General features: G+C 37.2%; 1 protein-coding gene across 8 annotated transcripts in view; it reads right to left on the reverse strand.

Annotated features, from left to right (window-relative positions):
- ART3 (ADP-ribosyltransferase 3 (inactive)) overlaps positions 1-19,539 on the reverse strand; it is a 151,168-nt gene that overhangs the window by 46,436 nt on the left and 85,193 nt on the right. For 5 of the 8 annotated variants that reach the window (XM_086704831.1, XM_086704829.1, XM_086704823.1 and 2 more), the window contains exon 2: positions 15,592-15,750. The exons of the other annotated variants lie outside the window; for them this stretch is intronic. In XM_086704831.1, coding sequence (XP_086560957.1) covers positions 15,592-15,636 — 45 coding nt within the window. In that variant the 5' untranslated portion in view covers positions 15,637-15,750. The remainder of the gene's footprint in view (positions 1-15,591; positions 15,751-19,539) is intronic. 8 annotated transcript variants of the gene reach the window in all.

Raw genomic sequence — 19,539 nt, forward strand, 5'->3', positions numbered from 1 at the left:
GGTAATTGCAGGGGACTTTAATACTCTACTTACAGCAATAAACAGATCATCTATATAGTAAATAAAGAAACAATGGCCCTGAATGATACACTGGACCAGATGGACTTGACAGATATATTCAGATATATTTTCATCCTAAAGCAGAATATACATTCTTCTCAAGTGCACATGGAACATTCTCCAAGACAGATCACATACTAGGTCACAAAACATCCCTCAATAAATATAAAAGAACTGAGATCATACCATGCACATTTTCAGATCACAACGCTATGAAACTTGAAATCAACCACAGGAAAAAGTTTGGAAAGAACACCCTACTAAAGAATGAATGGGTCAACCAGGCAATTAAAGAAGAAATTAAAGAATATAGGAAACAAATTAAAATGAAAACACAACAGCCCAAAACCCAATGGGATGCAGCAAAGGCAGTCCTAAGACAAAAATACCTTGCAATCCAGGCCTATCTCAAGAAACAAGAAAAATCCCAAATATAAAATCTAACAGCACACCTAAAGGAACTAGAAGCAGAACAACAAAGAAACCTCAAGGCCAGCAGAAGAAGAGAAATAAAGATCAGAGCAGAAATAAACAATATAGAATCCAAAAACACAGATCAATGAAACTAAGAGCTGGTGTTTTGAAAAAATAAACAAAACTGATAAACCCCTAGCCAGACTTCTCAAAAAGAGAGAGGACCCAAATAGATAAAATCACGAATGAAAATGGATTTATCACAACTAATCCCTCAGAAATGCAAGCAATTACCAGCAAATACTATGAAAAATTATATGCCAACAAACTGGACAACCTGGAAGAAATGGACAAATTCCTAGACACCCACATGCTACCAAAACTCAAATGGGAAGAAATAGAAAATTTGAAGAGACTCATAACTAGTGAAGAAATTGAATTAGTTACCAAAAATCTCTCAACAAATTAGAGTCCTGGGCCAGATGGCTTCCCAGGGGAATTCTACCAGACATTTAAAGCAGAGTTAATACCTATCCTTCTCAAGCTGTTCCAAAAAAACAGAAATGGAAGGAAAAGTCCCAGACTCATTCTATGAAGCCAGCATTACCTTGATTCCCAAACCAGACAGAGACCCCACCAAAAAAGGAGAATTACAGGCCAATATTCCTGATGAACATGGATGCAAAAATTCTCAACAAGATACTAGCAAATCGAATTCAACAGCATATAAAAAGTATTATTCACCATGATCAAGTGGGATTCATTCCTGGGCTGTAGGGCTGGTTCAATATTCACAAATCTATGTGACCTATCACATTAATAAAAGAAAGGATGGGAACCATACGATCCTATCAATAGATGCAGAAAAAGCATTTGACAAAATACAGCATCCTTTCTTAATAACAAAAACCCTCAAGAAAGTCGGGATAGAAGAAACATACCTAAACATCACAAAAGCCATTTATATATAATGAGCCACAGCTAATATCCTCAATAGGAAAAAACTGAGAGCTTTCTGCCCGAGACCAGGAACACGATAGGGATGTCCACTCTCACCACCATTGTTTAACATAGTGTTGGAAGTCCTAGCATCAGCAATCACACAACAAAATGAAATAAAAGGCATCAAAATTGGCAAAGAAACCAAACTTTCACTTTTTGCGGACGACATGATATTCTACATCAAAAAACCGAAAGACTCCACCAAAAGGCTGCTAGAACTGATACACTAATTCAGCAAAGTTGTACAGCAAAGTTGTATAAAATCAATGTACAGAAACTGGTTACATTTCTATACACCAATAATGAAGCAAAAGCAAGACAAATCAAGAAATGGATCCCATTTACAACTGCATCAAGAACCATAAAATACCTAGGAATAAACCTAACCAAAGATGTAAAAGATCCATATACTGAAAACTATAGAAAACTTATGAAGGAAATTGAAGAAGACACAAAGAAATGGGAAAACATTCCATGCTCATGGATTGGAAGAATAAATATTCAAATGTCAATACTACCCAAAGCAATCTACACATTAATGCAATCCCAATCAAAATTGCACTGGCATTCTTCTCAAAGCTAGAACAAACAATCCTAAAATTTGTATGGAACCACAAAAGACCCCAAATAGCCAAAGCAATATTGAAAAAGAAAACCAGGGGCCCCTGTGTGGCTCAGCTGGTTAAGCATCCGACTTTAGCTCATGTCATGATCTCATGGTTTGTGAGTTTGAGCCCCGCATCAGGCTCTGTGCTGACAGCTCAGAACCTGGAGCCTGCTTCAGATTCTGTGTCTCCTTCACTCTCTGCCCCTCCCCCACTCACCCTCTGTCTCTAATATGAATAAACATTAAAAAAAAAAAAGAAAAGAAAACCAATGAGGGAGGCATCAGAATCCCAGACTTTAGCCTCTACTACAAAGCTGTAATCATCAAGACAGCATGGTATTGGCACAAAAACAGACACATAGACCAGTGGGATAGAATAGAGAACCAAGAATTGGACCCACAAATGTATGGCCAACTAATCTTTGACAAAGCAGGAAACAGTATCCAATGGAAAAAAAGTCTCCTTAGCAAATGGTGCTGAAAGAACTGGACGGCAACAAGCAGAAGAATGAAACTGTACCACTTTCTTACACCATATACAAAAATAAACTCAAAATGGATGAAAGACCTTAATATGAGATAGGAAACCATCAAAACCCTAGAGAAGAAAACACGCAACAACCTCTTGACCTCAGCTGCAGCAATTTCTTGCTTGACACATCTCCAAAACAAGGGAATTAAAAGCAAAAATGAACTACTGGGATCTCATCAAAAAAAAAAAAAAAAAAAAAAAGCTTCTGCACTGCAAAGGAAACAATCAACAAAACTAAAAGGCAACCGATGGAATGGGAAAAGATGTTTGCAAATGACATATAGGATAAAGAGTTAGTATCCAAAATCTATAAAGAAATCACCAAACTCAACACCTGAAAAACAAATAATCCAGTGAAGAAATGGAAAGACATGAATAGACACTTCTCCAAAGAAGACATCCAGATGGCCAACAGACACATGAAAAGATGATCAATGTCACTCATCATCAGGGAAACACAAATCAAAACCACATTCAGATACCACCTCATACTGGTCAGAGTGGCTAAAATTAAGTCGAGAAACAACAGATGCTGATGAGGATGTGGAGAAATGGGAATCCTCTTGCACTGTCAGTGGGAATGCAAACTGGTGCAGCCACTCTGGAAAACAGTGTGGAGGTTCCTCAAAAAAATAAAAACAGAATTACCCTATGACCCAGCAATAGCACTACTAGGAATTTATCCAAAGGATACAGAAGGGCTGATTCATAGGGGCACATGTACCGCAATGTTTCTAGCAGTGCTTTCAACAATAGCCAAATTATGAAAAGAGCCTAAATGTCCTTCAACTGATGAACGGATAAAGAAAATACGGTTTAGATATACAATGAAATACTACTTGGCAATGAGAAAGAATGAAATAATGTCACTTGCAGCAACATGGATGGAACTGGAAGGTATTATGCTAAGCGAAATAAGTCAGAAAAAGACAGATATCATATGTTTTCACCCACATGTGGATCTTGAGAAACTTAACAGAAGATCATGGGGGAAGGGAAGGGAAAAAATCGTTACAAATAGAGAGGGAGGGAGGCAAACCTTAAGAGACTCTTAAATACAGAGAATAAACTGAGCATGGATGAGGGCTGGGGAGAGGGGAAAATCGGTGATGGGCATTGAGGAGGGCACTTGTTGGGATGAGCACTGGGTGTTGTATGTAAGCGCTGAACCATGGGAATCTACCACAAAAGCCAAGAGCACACTTTACACACTGTATGTTAGCCAATTTGACAATAAGTTGTATTAAAAAAAAAAAGATCTGTGATTGCCAGGGACCTGGATGGAGGGAGAAGACTACAAGGGGCATGAGAGAACTTTTGGGGGGGGTAAAGAAATGTTTTATATCATGATTGTTTTAGTGGTTACTTGATGATATACATTTATCAAAAGTCAGAGAGTTGTACACTTACAATATATAAATTTGTATAAATCATACCTAAATGCAACTGATTTTTAAAAACAGACAACAATAGGGGCACCTGGGTGGCTCAGTCGGTTAAGCATCTGACTCTTGATTTCAGCTCAGGTTATGATCTGACCATACGTAAGATCAAGCCCCGCACTGGGTCTGCACTGACAGCATGGATGGAGCCTGCTTGGGATTCTCTCTCTCTCAAAATTAATAAACATTTTTTAAAAATAAAAATAAATTCTTTCATATTCCTTGGAATGTCTTTGGTACCCCATGAGTTATTTGTATCTCAATTTGAAAACTACTACTGGAAAGCATCTGTAATATTGTAATGGCCCATAGATGAGGCTGAAAGGAGCTCAGGGTTGTGATCAGATAATGCAAAGTATATGTATGTGTATTAGAGAGTGGAGGCCAAGCTGGGGCATTACAGCAGTAAAAGCAAATTACCATCATCCAAAGAAAACCAAGCAGGATCAGATGCCTCAGTGCAGGCCAGTGACCACTAGAGGTCAGCACCAGAACAAGTACCTTTCCTCCAATGGCAGGATTTTAAATTGCTCTTAGGAAGGACAGAAGGGGAGGAAAAAATTCTAAATTGAACTAAATATTTACTCAAAGAAGACTATTTCGACTTATAAATGACTAAATTTTAATTGGTAAGATTAACGTTTCTACCATTAGTGGACACAAGGGTTTGTGAATTAAGTTGAGTTCCAATACAGAGAAATACGGTTTGGTTTCCTTGTTGCATATGGTTTCCCCTCTACATTGTTGGCACTCTTCTGTTAGGGGAAACTGTTGTCTGTTCTCTGCTAGCTCTAGTGGTTAGGCTGGTCTCTAGCACTGGTGACATTTAATTTCTGGTTCAGTACTAAGTATTTTCTATTGCTTTGGGGGCCCAGTTGTCATTGAGTATTCTAAAGAACATTTTCTTTAATTTCTTTAAATTATTATTTCTTTTATTATTATTTATTTCTTTAAATTATTCTTTAAATTATTACTCATCTATTACCACAGATGAGTTTCCTTGGCTTTGTTGGGCATCTTTCTACAGAAAATTATAACTGGTTTCTGCTGTTACCTTAACTAGGCCCAAAGGCAAACCTAGGAATTAGGAATTCCATCACAATAACCTTGATTTTGTAGAAAACTGGAGAGGAATCTTTGTTCTCAACATATTCTGCTACTTTGGTGTTTCCAAATTACTGCTTAGGTGGTTCCATGTTAGACTTGGTGCTTTTCTAAGAGACCTTGAAAATGGTCCAAAGAGACCATCTGCCTCTTGTTCAAAGAGAGGCAATCCCTGCTGTTCAAGCATTCCTTGAAACTTATCACGTTATTTCTTAAACTACATCAACCTTTTCCAGGGTTTCAGTCCAGAGAAGCCAAGACACAGGAGTCTAATCTTGACTCCTTTTCTTTTTGTTTGGGAACCAACTCTTCTAATCCCAATATTAGTTAGGGGTACTTCTTAATAGGCTATTTCCTCCTCTATCCTATGAACCTTCTTTTTCTGGCATTATCTACTTACTCCTTCTCTTGGACTACTATTAATGACTTAATCTTAAAGATGAGTTGAGCAGAATACAGAGATAACAAACTTTATAGAATCTACTAGTATTTTAAAAATAATTCAGAATATTACCCCTATAACATACAACATATAATGATTACAGTGTAATATTTAGAGACACTACTCTCTTGGTAGATTTTAAGCCTCTAGGCTTTAATTCTCAACTTTTTTTCTCCCACAGTGAGAAACACATTCTTATCAAGGACAATGGGTTTCTATGGCAATGATTTCAAAGTGTGTATGTATATGTGTGGAGTAAGTAAGTAAGTAAGTAAGAGTGCAAGTAAGTAAGTAAGAGTGCAAGAAGTGTAACTTCAGAAACTTCTCATATGTCCCTCATTATATATGTCATCAGCATATCTTTGCATCTCCTATAATACTTACGTCTTTCACACTGTGAGCACTTCATAAATATTTATGAAATGAACAAAGAGAAGGATGGAAAGAGGGAGTAAAGAAGGACAGTAGCCTCACTAGGCTTAAATTTCCAGGACAAACATTAGCAGAACAGTATCAGAATCCTCAGTTACCAGAGGCAACAATTTAGTCTTTCCAACTAGATCTAATGTGTCTACTACCTTGGGAAGAAATTAGTAAGAACTTTCAGCGAAAGTGGTAAGGTGTCCTATTTCTGCTCACCTGGATTTATAATCTTGGCTTCACTGAACAATTAGAACTACCACTGGAAACCATATCCCTCTATGACTCAGCAATCTTGTACTATTGGAACATGTTACACAAACTCAGTCACAAATTCATAAACAACACTATATGCCAAACCATGGAGTTCAACGTCAGTGCTCTAATATTTGTAAACTAACTTTATTTTCTTCACCACTGTAATAGAAGTGTTTGCAAGTGGGAAGCGCTAAGTCATCACATGAGTATTTTCCTATGTGCTGATGCTGAATGGAGGCTAAAGCCTAGTGAATTGTGACCGCTCTTAGCTAACCTGTATGGTCTTACAAATCTCTTTTTCAGCCCTGTATTTCACCCTACAAATTTTTTACTACACTGAAATCTAGTCATCTATTATGTTATTATTTAAATTGGGTAATTTGGCTGGTTTGTCAAGCAATCTAGACAAGAACCACGAAGTCAGCAATTCTCTTTTCTGTGGAGTAAAGCTGCAGAGTCCAATCTATAAATATTCACCACAGAAACAGAAGAACTAAGTCTAATGTGGCAAAAATTTTAAAAGCAAACTAGAGAATCATTTTATTAAATAACCCCCAAATGTTCTAGGCAGACACCACTCAACAAATATGAATGACCAATGGTAATTGTTGAGGATTTGGTTTCTCATACACCCATCAGTGACTTGGATAACAGACCACCTCTGAGGAAAAGAAATAGGGCATATGATCATTCTCACTTGCAGAATACTCCAAGTATACTCCAAACTTGCAAATATACAGAATATACAGAATATACAAATATACAAATATACAAATATACAGAATATACAGAACTTGCAAATATACAGAATATACAGAATATACAAATATACAAATATACAAATATACAGAATACTCCAAACTTGCAAATCAAATTCTGGGACAATGGAGTGTAACTGAAACTTCTTACTGAGAACAATGTTAACACTAAGTCAGAAAGAAAACCAAAAACTGAAATAAGACATTAGTAAAATTAGGGGATCCCTTGCACTCACAAAGTACTTAAAAAGAGAAGTATAAAAAATCTAGGAACAGAGACTTAAAAAGGAGATGCAAATACACAGCACATAGGAGTCAACAACATCAGAATTCTTCTCTAGACAAGAGCCCAATCTTAAGTGACTGACTGGTTATATGGGCAACTCTAAAGACAGACTTTAGTGGAATTGTCTGTGTCCATATAATTCTGCAAAGGCAGTCATTCATTCATTTATTCATTTACTATAAAAAAAAAAAAAAACCACTAAATCTTGAGTTGTCTACTATGGGCCAGACCAGAGCTCAATGTCAATGTTCTAATACTTGTAAATTAACTTTATTTTCTTCACTACTGTGATAGGAATACTTGCAAGTAGGAAGCACTGAGTTATCTGGCATTTTCCTAGGTGCTGGATGGAAACTAATGCCATGTGAATATGACACCTTTATATCTCACTCTGCTTCAGTAGGGTGACCTGAAACTTAAGTGCACAGAAGGTTTACACAAACAATTCACAAATATTTATTGAGAGCTATGGTTAAGTCGGGTGAGGAATCTTAACATTTTTAAGACAGAATTTCTGGCCTCATGATGTTGTCTGGTGATGGTAATAGATTTAACATGAGGAAGTTTGGGTATCATTATATTGCTAGAAAGGAACAGTCCTGATAAGAAGCATAGTCTCTTTCTTACAAATATATAATTTGGTTTTCCTCTAAAGAATATTGGCTTATAATTACCGTTCTTCTAAATATATCTATTTAAAAGTATGTATTATCTTAAAATTTTTTATGTAAGTAATACATACAGCTTAAACATTAATTATTTCAGAGGGCTTATACTCCAGACTCTGTGCTGTTAGCACAGAGCCCAATGTGAGGCTTGAACCCATGAACTGCGAGATCATGACCTGAGCTGAAGTCGGAAGCTTAACCGAGCCACCCAGGCATCCCCATTGTTGTTTTAATTGGCATTCCATGATGACATCTGATGTGGAGCACCTCTTCATATACCTTATTTGCCATCTATATATCTTCTTTGGTGAAGTATCTTAAGATCTTTGGCCCATTTTTTAATCAGGTTTTTTGTTTTCTTATTGTTGACTTCTAAGAGTTCTTTATATATTTTGAACAACAATCCTTTATTAGATGTGTCTTTGTAAATATTTTCTCAGTCTATGGCTTGTCTTCTCATTCTCTAACACTGTATCTCACAGAGAAGTTGTAGGGTTTTAAATTTTTTAATTTTTTAAAATTTACATCCAAATTAGTTAGCATATAGTGCAACAATGATTTCAGGAGTAGATTCCTTAGTGCCCCTTACCCATTTAGCCCATCCCCCCTCCAAAAACCCCTCCAGTAACCCTCAGTTTGTTCTCCTTATTTATGAGTCTCTTGTGTTTTGTCCCCCTCCCTGTTTTTATATTATTTGTTTCCCTTCCCTTATGTTCATCTGTTTTGTCTCTTAAAGTCCTCATATGAGTGAAATCATATGATTTTTGTCTTTCTCTAATTTCACTTAGCATAATACCCTCCAGTTCCATCCACCTAGTTGCAAATGTCAAGATTTCATTCTTTTTGATTGCTGAGTAATACTCCATTGTATATATATACCACATCTTCTTTATCCATTCATCCATTGATGGACATTTGGGCTCTTTCCATACTTTGGCTATTGTTGACAGTGCTGCTATAAACATGGGGGTGCATGTGTCCCTTCAAACCAGCACACTTGTATCCCATGGATAAATGCCTAGTAGTGCAATTGCTGGGTTGTAGGTTAGTTCTATTTTTAGTTTTTTTGAGGAACCTCCATACTCCTTTCCAGAGTGGCTGTACCAGCTTGCATTCCCACCAACAATGCAAAAAAGATCTTCTTTCTCTGCATCCTCGCCAGCATCTGTTGTTGCCTGAGATGTTAATGTCAGCCATTCTGACAGGTGTAAGGTGGTATCTCATTTGTGGTTTTGATTTGTATTTCCCTGAAGATGGGTGATGTTGAGCATTTTATCATGCATCGGTTGGCCATCTGGATGTCTTCTTTGGAGAAGTGTCTATTCATGTCTTTTGTCCATTTCTTCACTGGATTATTTGGTTTTTGGGTGTTGAGGTTGATAAGTTCTTTATAGATTTTGGATACTAACCCTTTATCTGATGTGTCATTTGCAAGTATCTTCTCCCATTCTGTTGGTTGCCTTTTAGTTTTGCTGATTGTTTCCTTCACTGTACATAAGCTTTTTATTTTGATGAGGTCCCAGTAGTTCATTTTTGCTTTTGTTTCCCTTGCCTCCGGAAATGTGTTGAGTAGGAAGCTGATGCAGCCAAGATCAGAGAGGTTTTTGCCTGCTTTCTCCTTGAGGATTTTGATGGCTTCCTGTCTTACATTTAGGTCTTTCATCCATTTTGAGTTATTTTTGTGTATTGTGTAAGAAAGTGGTCCAGGTTCATTCTGCACGTTGCTGTCCAGTTTTCTTAGCACCACTTGCTGAAGAAACTGTCTTTATTCCACTGGATATTCTTTCCTGCTTTGTCAAAGATTAGTTTGCCATGTGGGTTTTTTTTTTTTTTACATTTATTTATTTTGAGAGAGAGCAAGCAAGCATGTGCAAGCCGGAAAGGGGTGGGTGGGGGGAGGGAGGGAGGGAGGGAGGGAGGGAGGGAGGGAGGGAGGGAGAGAGAGAGAGAGAGAGAGAGAGAGAGAGAGAGAGAGAGAGAAAGAGAATGAATCCCAAGCAGGCTCCACGTTCAGTGTGGAATCCAACACAGGGATCAATCTCATGAACCATGAGATTGTAACCTGAGGTAAAATCAAGAGTTGGACACCCAGCCAACTGAGCCACCCAGGTGTCCCACAGAGAAATTGTTGTTAATTTTAATGAAGTCCAGCTTATTACTTATTTCTTTCAAGGGTTGTACTTCAGTGTTGTATCTAAAAAGTCATCACCATACTCAAAGTCATCTGGACTTTCTCATATGTTATCTTCTAGAATGTCTTTTATAGTTATCTAATTTATATAACTAAAACTATACACAGTTACATGGCTTATCTTTTAGAATTTTGCATTTTACATTTAGGTTTATGATCCATCGAGTTAATTTTTGTGAAGGGTGTAAGGTCTGTGACTAGATTCATTCTTTTGCATGTGGATGTCCAGTTGTTCCAGCACCATATCTTAAAAAGATTATTTTAGGGGTGCCTGGGTGGCTCAGTCGGTTAAGCAGCCGACTTCGGCTCAGGTCATGATCTCGTGGTCCGTGAGTTCAAGCCCCACGTCGGGCTCTGTGCTGACAGCTCAGAGCCTGGAGCCTGTTTCCGATTCTGTGTCTCCCTCTCTCTGACCCTCCCCCGTTCATGCTCTGTCTTTCTCTGTCTCAAAAATAAATAAACGCTAAAAAAAAAATTTTAAAAAAAGATTATTTTACCTAAATTCAATTAGAACTGAAATTATTCTCCTTCTCATTGTCATTTTTCTTAATTTAAACTTAGTTACTTAACATACAATGCACTATTTAAGGAATAGAATGCAGCAATTCATGACTTACATACAACACCCAGTGCTCATCAAAACAAGTGCCCTTTTTAATAACCATCACCCATATAACTCATCTTCCAACCACCTCCATCAACCTTCTGTTCTCTATTGTTAAGAGTCTCCTGGGGCGCCTGGGTGGCACAGTCGGTTAAGCGTCCGACTTCAGCCAGGTCACGATCTCGCGGTCCGTGAGTTCGAGCCCCGCGTCAGGCTCTGGGCTGATGGCTCGGAGCCTGTTTCCGATTCTGTGTCTCCCTCTCTCTCTGCCCCTCCCCCGTTCATGATCTGTTTCTCTCTGTCCCAAAAATAAATAAACGTTGAAAAAAAAAAAAAAGGGGGCAATTATTTAAAAAAAAAAAAAAAAAAAAGAGTCTCCTGTGGTTTGTTTCCCTCTCTTCTTTGACCCTCCTTCCCATGTGTTCATCTGTTTTTGTTTCTGAAATTCCACATGAATGAAATCACATGGTATTTGTCTTTCTCTGACTTATTTTGCTTAGTATAGTACACACTAGCTCCATCCATGTTATTGCAAATTACAAGATTTCATTCTTTTTGATGGCTAAGTAATATTCTACTTTGTGGGGGAGCATTTGGGCTCTCTCCATAGTTTGGCTACTGTTGATAACACCACTATAAACATTGGCATGGTTTTAAACTAGTTTTCAAGTGTAGTTTCATAATACACTTAGTTTTCCTATTTTTTGTGTTCCCCAAGTCTCCAAATAGTTAATGATAAACATGTAACTACTTAGATATTTACTGGGAAATTTTCTAAGGAATACATGCAGCAATTCCAAGGCACTGTATTTTAAGTCATTTCTCTAGTGTTTGCAACAGAATGCAGCATTTTTCATATTTTCTCTTCTCTTTTTGTGAATATTGCCTAACTAGATTATATATTTCATTTGTACTCATTCCTCTCCCCACTACTCTCAGTTTAAAACAGTATAAGGTACACAGAATGAGTTTGAGATACATTTATGAAGGATTTAATAAATGATACTTTTAATCCTGTATGAATTATATCCAGAATCTAATATATATTAATGATTTCAGAAAGCTTTTATCATGATTCATTCATTTAACCAATTTATCCTAAATGTTTACTGAGGACCTGCTATAGGTTAAATACTATTCTAGGTGTTGGGGTGTATCAATGAAGAAAACAAAGATCTCTGCCTTCAGGAAACCTATGTCTAGCAAGCAGTGGAAGAAAGGGAGGGAGGCAAGTGAAAACGAAAATAAATTAGCCGTTATATAGTGAAGAGAGATGAAGCATACCAGAGTAAGTCAGATTGGAAGTGTGAAATGTGGGAAGGGGCAGGTTGTAGTATTAAATAGTGGCCAAGGAAGGCCTCACTGAGAGAGGGTAAGATATAAGCATATACTTGAAGGAGATGAAGGAGTCAGCCAAGTGGTTATCTGTACCAAAGCAATCTTTACAGAGAAAATAGCTAGAACTGCATTGTCCAATAACATCTATGGCTACTGAGAATTTAAAATGTGACTTAGCGACTAAGGAACTAAATTTTTATTGTATTTCATTTTATTTAAGTTTTTTAAATGATACTTGATTTATTCAAAAAAATCTTAAGTATGTGTGCAACAACTCAAGTATGTGAGTCTGTTTCAACTATAAATTTTATAAAATCTAAATAAAGATCAAATATCTGATAAAAATTCAGCACCCAAATGAGATGTGCTAGAACAGTGTAAGATATTCAGATTTCAAACACATAGTAAGAAAAATATAAAACACCTTATTTAGATATATTGGGTTAAATAAGATATACTAATAAAATTAATTTCATTTGTTTATTTTTATCTTTTTTAGTATTGCTACTGGAAAATTTTAAATTACACATGTGAATTGCTTCACATTTCTTTTGAACAACACTGAGCTAGAACAAGAAGCCTTCCTGCTAGGTGTGAAGAAAACCAAGACAGCTCAAAAGTAAACGTTGCTGAACTGAGTGAGTGAATAATATAGTATAAGATGAGGTCAGAGAGGTGCAGGTCTTCTTAAACTTTTCAAACCTTTCTCTGATAACAATGACAATGACTGAAAATGCAAGGTTGGAGGCAGAGTTGACACTTGAAACCAGGTGTCAGAAATTTCTATAAAACCATTTTGTGTCCCTATCATGCCGATGCACTGTAACATGACATAAAGGACAATGGTGAGAAGAAAGGGGTAACAGTCAAGCCTTATTAAAATCTTGGCTGTGAGCAGGACTGGACAGCTTTCAACAAGTAGGTTAACCCAGTTCCCATGGTCCCAGACCCATAGAGACAGAGAGACTCTAGTAGTGTCAGGTCAGACCTAGTCCACCGTTCCTTCATTCTCCACATCATTATCTCCTTTCATCCAAGGCTGCTTCTCCTCAACTAGGAAACAGCTCTTTGTATTTCCTTTCTTATACCGTATTAATCACCATCATCTATGCAATAGCTGTATGTATTTTTGTTAATATTTTATTTTTCTAAAGCAGTTGGAAACAATAGCTATATTTTCTTGTTCATTTTTCTCCATATGATACAAAATTTATTAATTAACATAGATGTGGGGATGAAAAAAAAGGCTTCTAAGTGGGATTAAAAATATGCTATTTTCATTCATTCATCAACTGTAAAATGTCCAAAATTGCATGCGACCTTGTGGATTAAGAAAACAAGGATGGGGCACCTGGGTGGCTCAGTCAGTTAAGAACCCAACCCTTGGTTTTGGCTCAGATCATGAGCTCATGGTTTGTGACATCAAGCACTGGTCAGGCACAGGGCTGACAGCTTGAAACCTGCTTGGAATTCTCTCTCTCCCTCTCTCTCTCTCTGCCCCTACCCTGCTCGTGCACATGCTTGTGCATGCAAACTCTCTCAAAATTAGTAAGTAAACATTTTTTTAAAAAGGAATACAAAGAGTAAACAGGATCTGATTTACTAACCAGAAAGGCCCTGTGGATGTTATGCCTTCTAAGTAAGAGAGCGGAAAAAAAGAATTTTTATTTTTGCCCTGTACATTTCATTTTTAAATGCATAAAGAACACTATTAAAAAGGTGAACATTTTATATAACATGAAGGACAGAGCAACATTCTGTTCCTGGGCCTGGCTAATGTTGTATTCAAGAGTTTAGTTATTAACTCTTTTCCCAAAGCTGGAAACCCCCATGAAGTAATTAGTTAGAACACCATTCAAACTCAAAAGAAAACTGAAGATATTTAATGCTTGCTAATTTAAACTTACTCCTTTCTAGAACAAGAAATCTTTCCTTTAAAAAAAAAAAGGGGAAGCAAAACTAAAAGGGGTAGTTCCTTTTGTAGATGAAAGGAGTTGATTACATAAATGAGTCTGGTAGCTTTCTTACATGTGTCTCTTCATCCATAATTGCTTTCTCTTCTGAAAGAAGTGAGTTCCTATTTATTCCTAACCCAAATACCAAATACAAATGCTCTTTTGTTAGCTTTTGCATAAAACTGTCAAAAGGCTGGGGTGTCTAGGTCGTTCAGTTGGTTAAGTAATCTTATGGCCTGTGAGTCTGAGCCCTGCATCAGGCTCTGTGCTGACAGCTCAGAGCCTGGAGCCTGCTTCAGATTCTGTATCTCCCTCTCTCTCTGCCACTCCCCAGCTTGCACTGTCTCCTCTCTCTCTCTCAAAAATAAACATTAAAAAAAATGTTTTAAAGTCATATTTCTAAAGCTTCTCCAAGTCCTAAATCATAATCCATTCTAGAGAAGTCTTCACCAACTCTAAATTAAACTGCAGCAAGAAAATAAGTTGCCACCCACTCCCTACCCCCACCCATCCCCACCACCCCTAACCAAAGTTATTACACATCACGGTTTCAGAATAGCATCCTACATTCTTTGTATTCATTCAAAGGACTATTTAACTGAGAAACAACTGGAAGAGAGGTATGGAACATAACTCTTTGACTGTCAAGTTGGCATATTCAGTTATCCTCTCTCGCTGGGGTAGTATTAAAAGTTCGGCACCAGAGAGAGATGACAAACAAAAAATTTAAAAAGGGGGGTGAGTGGGAAGGAAGGGACAGGTGGTAGAAAGGTAGGAACATGGGGCACAGTCTCTTTCCTTTTCCTATGTAATTTTACATGGCAGAGGCAATTAAGGTAATTATTATGAGCACCCTATAGTCAATTCTAAATTATCTTTTATACAGAGGTAAACATATTCCATATATAAGCAATCCAATGGTGGGTAATTCAAAATTAATTTGTTTTTGGAATATTATTTCAGCTGGGGGAAGTAGTGGTATCTAGAAAATAATCTTTACATCTGAGTTTGGCTTATGACTTAATAATCTAGGAACCCATAATACTTTAAAATAAGGAACTATCCTGTCAAGACAAGATCTCCATAGTCTCTGTCCCAAATCCTGCTTCTAACTCCATTCTCTGTATGAATACCATCACATTTCAAACTAATGCACGGTCTCAACACAGTTGCTGGGTTTTCTGTTTTTGTTTTATACCTGTAGACATCCTTGTTGTTTCACACTGTCTACACCACTCTGGGGTGGATAGTTGAGATTTTTTTATTTAAGACACTTCCCTTCTTAATTTCTGTAGGATTTGAATTAAGACTCTTCTTGTACAGGCATACCTCAGAGATATGACAGGTTCAGCTCCAGACAACCGCAATAAAACAAATTGTTGCAAAGAAGTGAGTCAAATAAATTTTTCAGTTTCCCAGTGCATATGAAAAATATGGTTACACTCTACTATAGTCACTGTAGTCTATTAAGTGTAAAATAGCATCATGTCTTAAAACTCAATGTACATACCTTAATTAAAAGATACTTTGTGGCTAAAAGAATGCCAAGTATCATCTGAGCTTTTAAAAGAAAGTCATAACCTTTTTGCTGGCAGAGGATCTTGCCTCTATGTCGATGGCTGCTGATCAGGGTGGTAGTTGCTGAAGGTTGGGGTAGCTGTAGCAATTTCTTAAAATAAGACAACAATAAAGTTTGCTGCATCAATCAACTCTTCCTTTCATCAACAATTTCTCTGTAACATCTGATGTTGTCTGAGAACATTTTACCCACAGCAGAACTTCTTTCAAAATTGGGGTCAACTGCATTGGTGGTATAGTGGTTAGCATAGCTGCCTTCCAAAATTGGGGTCAATGCTATCAAACCCTGTGGCTGCTATATTAACTCAGTTTATGTAATATTCTAATATTTTAATATTCTATGGAAGTCCTGAATCACTACATGGTACACTTGAAACTAATATTACACTGTATGTTAACTGGAATTTAAATAAAAACTTAAAAAATATTCAGTAAACCACTTTGAATTTTTTTTAATTTGTAATATTTTTTATTTTAGAGAGAGTGCATGCAAGTGGGGGAGAGGGAGAGAGAAAGACGGAGAGAATCTTATGCATGTTCCAGGCTCAGTGCAGAGCCTGACGTTGGACTCAATCCCACAACCCTGGGATCATGACCTGAGCCAGAATCAAGAGTCAGACACTCAACCGACTGAGCCACCCAGGCGCCCCTTCAGTAAACCATTTTGTAAACAGATGTGCTGTCACCGAGGCTTTGTTGTTTTATTTATTGTACAGGGCACAAACTAAGTACATTTAGCATAGTTCGTAAAAGCCCTAGGTTTTTGGAATGGTAAAAATGAGCACTGGCTTCAACTTAAAATCACCAACTGCATCAGCCCCTAACAAGAGTCAGCCTGTCCACTGAAGTTTGAAGCCAGGTATTGACTTCTCTCTAGCTATGAAAGTCACAGATGGCATCTTATTCCAATAGAAGGCTATTTTGTCTATACTGAAACTGTTTAGTGTAGCCATTTTCATTAATTGTCACAGCTAGACCTTCCAAATAAACTTGCCGCAGCTTCTACATCAGCACTTGCTGGTTAAATCTCATAAACCAACATGCTAGCTTCAAACACGTCCTTGCAACTCCCTCACCTCTTTCAACCTTCACAGAATTGAAGAGAATTAAAGCCTTGCTCTGAATTAAGCTTTGGCTTAAGAAAATGTTGTAGCTGGTTTGATCTTCTATCCAGACCACTAAAATTTTCTCCATATCAGCAATAAGGCTATTTCACTTTCTTACCATTCATATGTTCACTATAGTAACACATTTAATTTCCTTCAAGAACTTCTTCTCTGCATTTAAAACTTGACTATTTGATGAAAGAGGTATAGATGTAGCGTATCTTGGCTTTCAACATGTTTTCCTCACTAACCTTAATCATTTCTAGCTTTTGATTTAAAATGAGAGATGTGTGACTCTTCTTTTCTCTTGAACACTTAGAGGCCATTGTAGGATTAGCAACTGGCCTGATTTCAATATTCCTCAGGGAATAGGGAGGGAGAGGGAGAAAAATAGAACAGTGGAGCAGTCAGAACACATACAACATGTATTAAGTTCACCATCTTATATAGGCACAACTCATGACCCCCCTAAATAATTACAACAGTAACATCAATCACTGATCACAGATCACAATAACAAATATAATAATAATGAAAAGGGGCGCCTGGGTGGCGCAGTCGGTTAAGCATCTGACTTCAGCCAGGTCATGATCTCGCGGTCCGTGAGTTCGAGCCCCGCATTGGGCTCTGGGCTGATGGCTCAGAGCCTGGAGCCTGTTTCCGATTCTGTGTCTCCCTCTCTCTCTGCCCCTCCCCTGTTCATGCTCTGTCTCTCTCTGTCCCAAAAATAAATAAACGTTGAAAAAAAAAATTAAAAAAAAAATAATAATGAAAAAAGTTTGAAATATTACAAGAATTACCAAAATGTTACACAACACAAAATTAGCAAATGTTGGAAAAAATTGTGCTCAATACAGGGTTACCACAAATCTTCAATCTGCAAAAAAAACCACCCAACACATTATCTTCAAAGTGCAATACAGTGAAACTCAATAAAATGAAGTACACCTGTATCAAAGACTTAAATAGAATATATGACAACACTAATAAAATTTGGACATAGATATTTGACTCTAACTCACAGGTCCCCAATGATTTACCTAATGTACCATTTAGCATAACTGATTATTACATATCCTTTATAGCTCAGCATCAGCAGACTGGTTCACTAACCAGAAAGACACCCTTTCCCAATCCAGAAGCACTGCACGAGATTCTGAGGTTTCCTGTTCCTTCATGCCTCCCCATTTGTCCATTGCAAATACCAGGTTTTCCTGAGATCACAGCCATCCTCAAGCTACTCTTCCTTGCCCTAGGACAGATTCAGGTACAGGTCTACAGTGGCTAGTGGCCAGAAAGAGAAAGAAAGGAGAGAGGAAGTTTCAGCAACACCTTACAACAACTCTGTAAGATGTTATTACTTAATGGCTACGTTCTAAAGTACTCTTGAGCTTGAATTTCAGGTACCTTAGAAATTAACTAGATTTTGTAAGCCAAGAATCACGTAATATATTTATTAAAACTTTACTTGTGTGGCACCTGGGTGGCTCAGTCGGTTAAGCATCCAAATCTTGATTTTGCTCAGGTCATGATCTCACAGCTGTAAGATCGAGCTCTGAGTCGGACTCTGCACTGAGCTTGGAGCTTAATTGGGATTCTCTTTCTTCTCCCTCTTTCTCTGCCCCTCCCTATCTTGCGTGCTCTCTCTCCCTCATTAACTAAACTTAAAAAAAAATGACTTCGCTTGACCTCACTTACATGTGGAATCCTAAAAAAAAAAAAAAACAACCAAGCTCAAAGAGAAATCAGATGGCCAGAGATGGAGGGTTGGGAGGTTGGTGAAATGGAGGAAGGGAGTCAAAAAGTACAAGCTTCCAGTATAAAATGAGTCATGGGATGTAAAACATACCATGGCAACTATAGTTAATACTCTATTGCATATATGAAAGTTTCTGAGAGTAGATCTTAAAAGCTCTTATCACAAGAAAAAAATGCTATATGTATTGTGACATTCACTAGACTTGTGGTGATCACTTTGCAATACTTACAAATACCAACTCATGCTGTATACCTAAAACTAATATTGTATGTTAATTATACCTCAACTGAAATATTCATATATATAAATACATATATACACACAGATACATATATATGTATATGTATCTGTGTGTATATGGAAAGAAAAAAAAATGTTATATAAGACAATTAGGAGGAATTACATAAATCAAAGTTCCTGTCCTGGAGGGACCTCTCAAGTTTAACAATTACACTATCATTTTAACATCTATAACCCATAACTCACAGATTTCTTGACTATATCCCCATCAACAACCTTTCTGCTTATTTTATTAGTGTTAGTGCTACATATCCAACTCATATTTAGCTAATGGTTTATTCGGTATCCCTCAACTCTCTTTGTCAGACATGTATAAAAATGTGGTAGTTCTCCAATTCATATTTATGTGGTTTGCTTGTTTTTTTTTAATGTTTATTTATTTAGATATCAAGAGAGAAAGAATGATCAGAGATGTGGGGGGACAGAGAGAGAATCCCAAGCAGGCTCCACACTGTCAGCACAGAGCCCAATGCAGGGCTCAATCCCATGAACTACGACATAATGACCTGAGCCGAATTCAAGAGTCAGATACTTAACTGAGTGAGACATCCAAGCACCCCTTGCTTGTTTGTTTTCTTCAAGTAAATTCTCCTACCCTTAATGCTACTGAATTTCACTAATTCATTTTTTGTTAATGTCAAAGTCATTTGGTAGTTTAACTGGGTTGTCCACACAATTAGGGACTGTCTGAATGTGTAATGGGAGTAAATGGCAA

The sequence above is a fragment of the Puma concolor genome, chromosome B1 (genome assembly GCF_028749965.1).
Source record: "Puma concolor isolate L17-30 chromosome B1, mPumCon1.1.hap2, whole genome shotgun sequence".
NCBI lineage: Eukaryota > Metazoa > Chordata > Mammalia > Carnivora > Felidae > Puma > Puma concolor.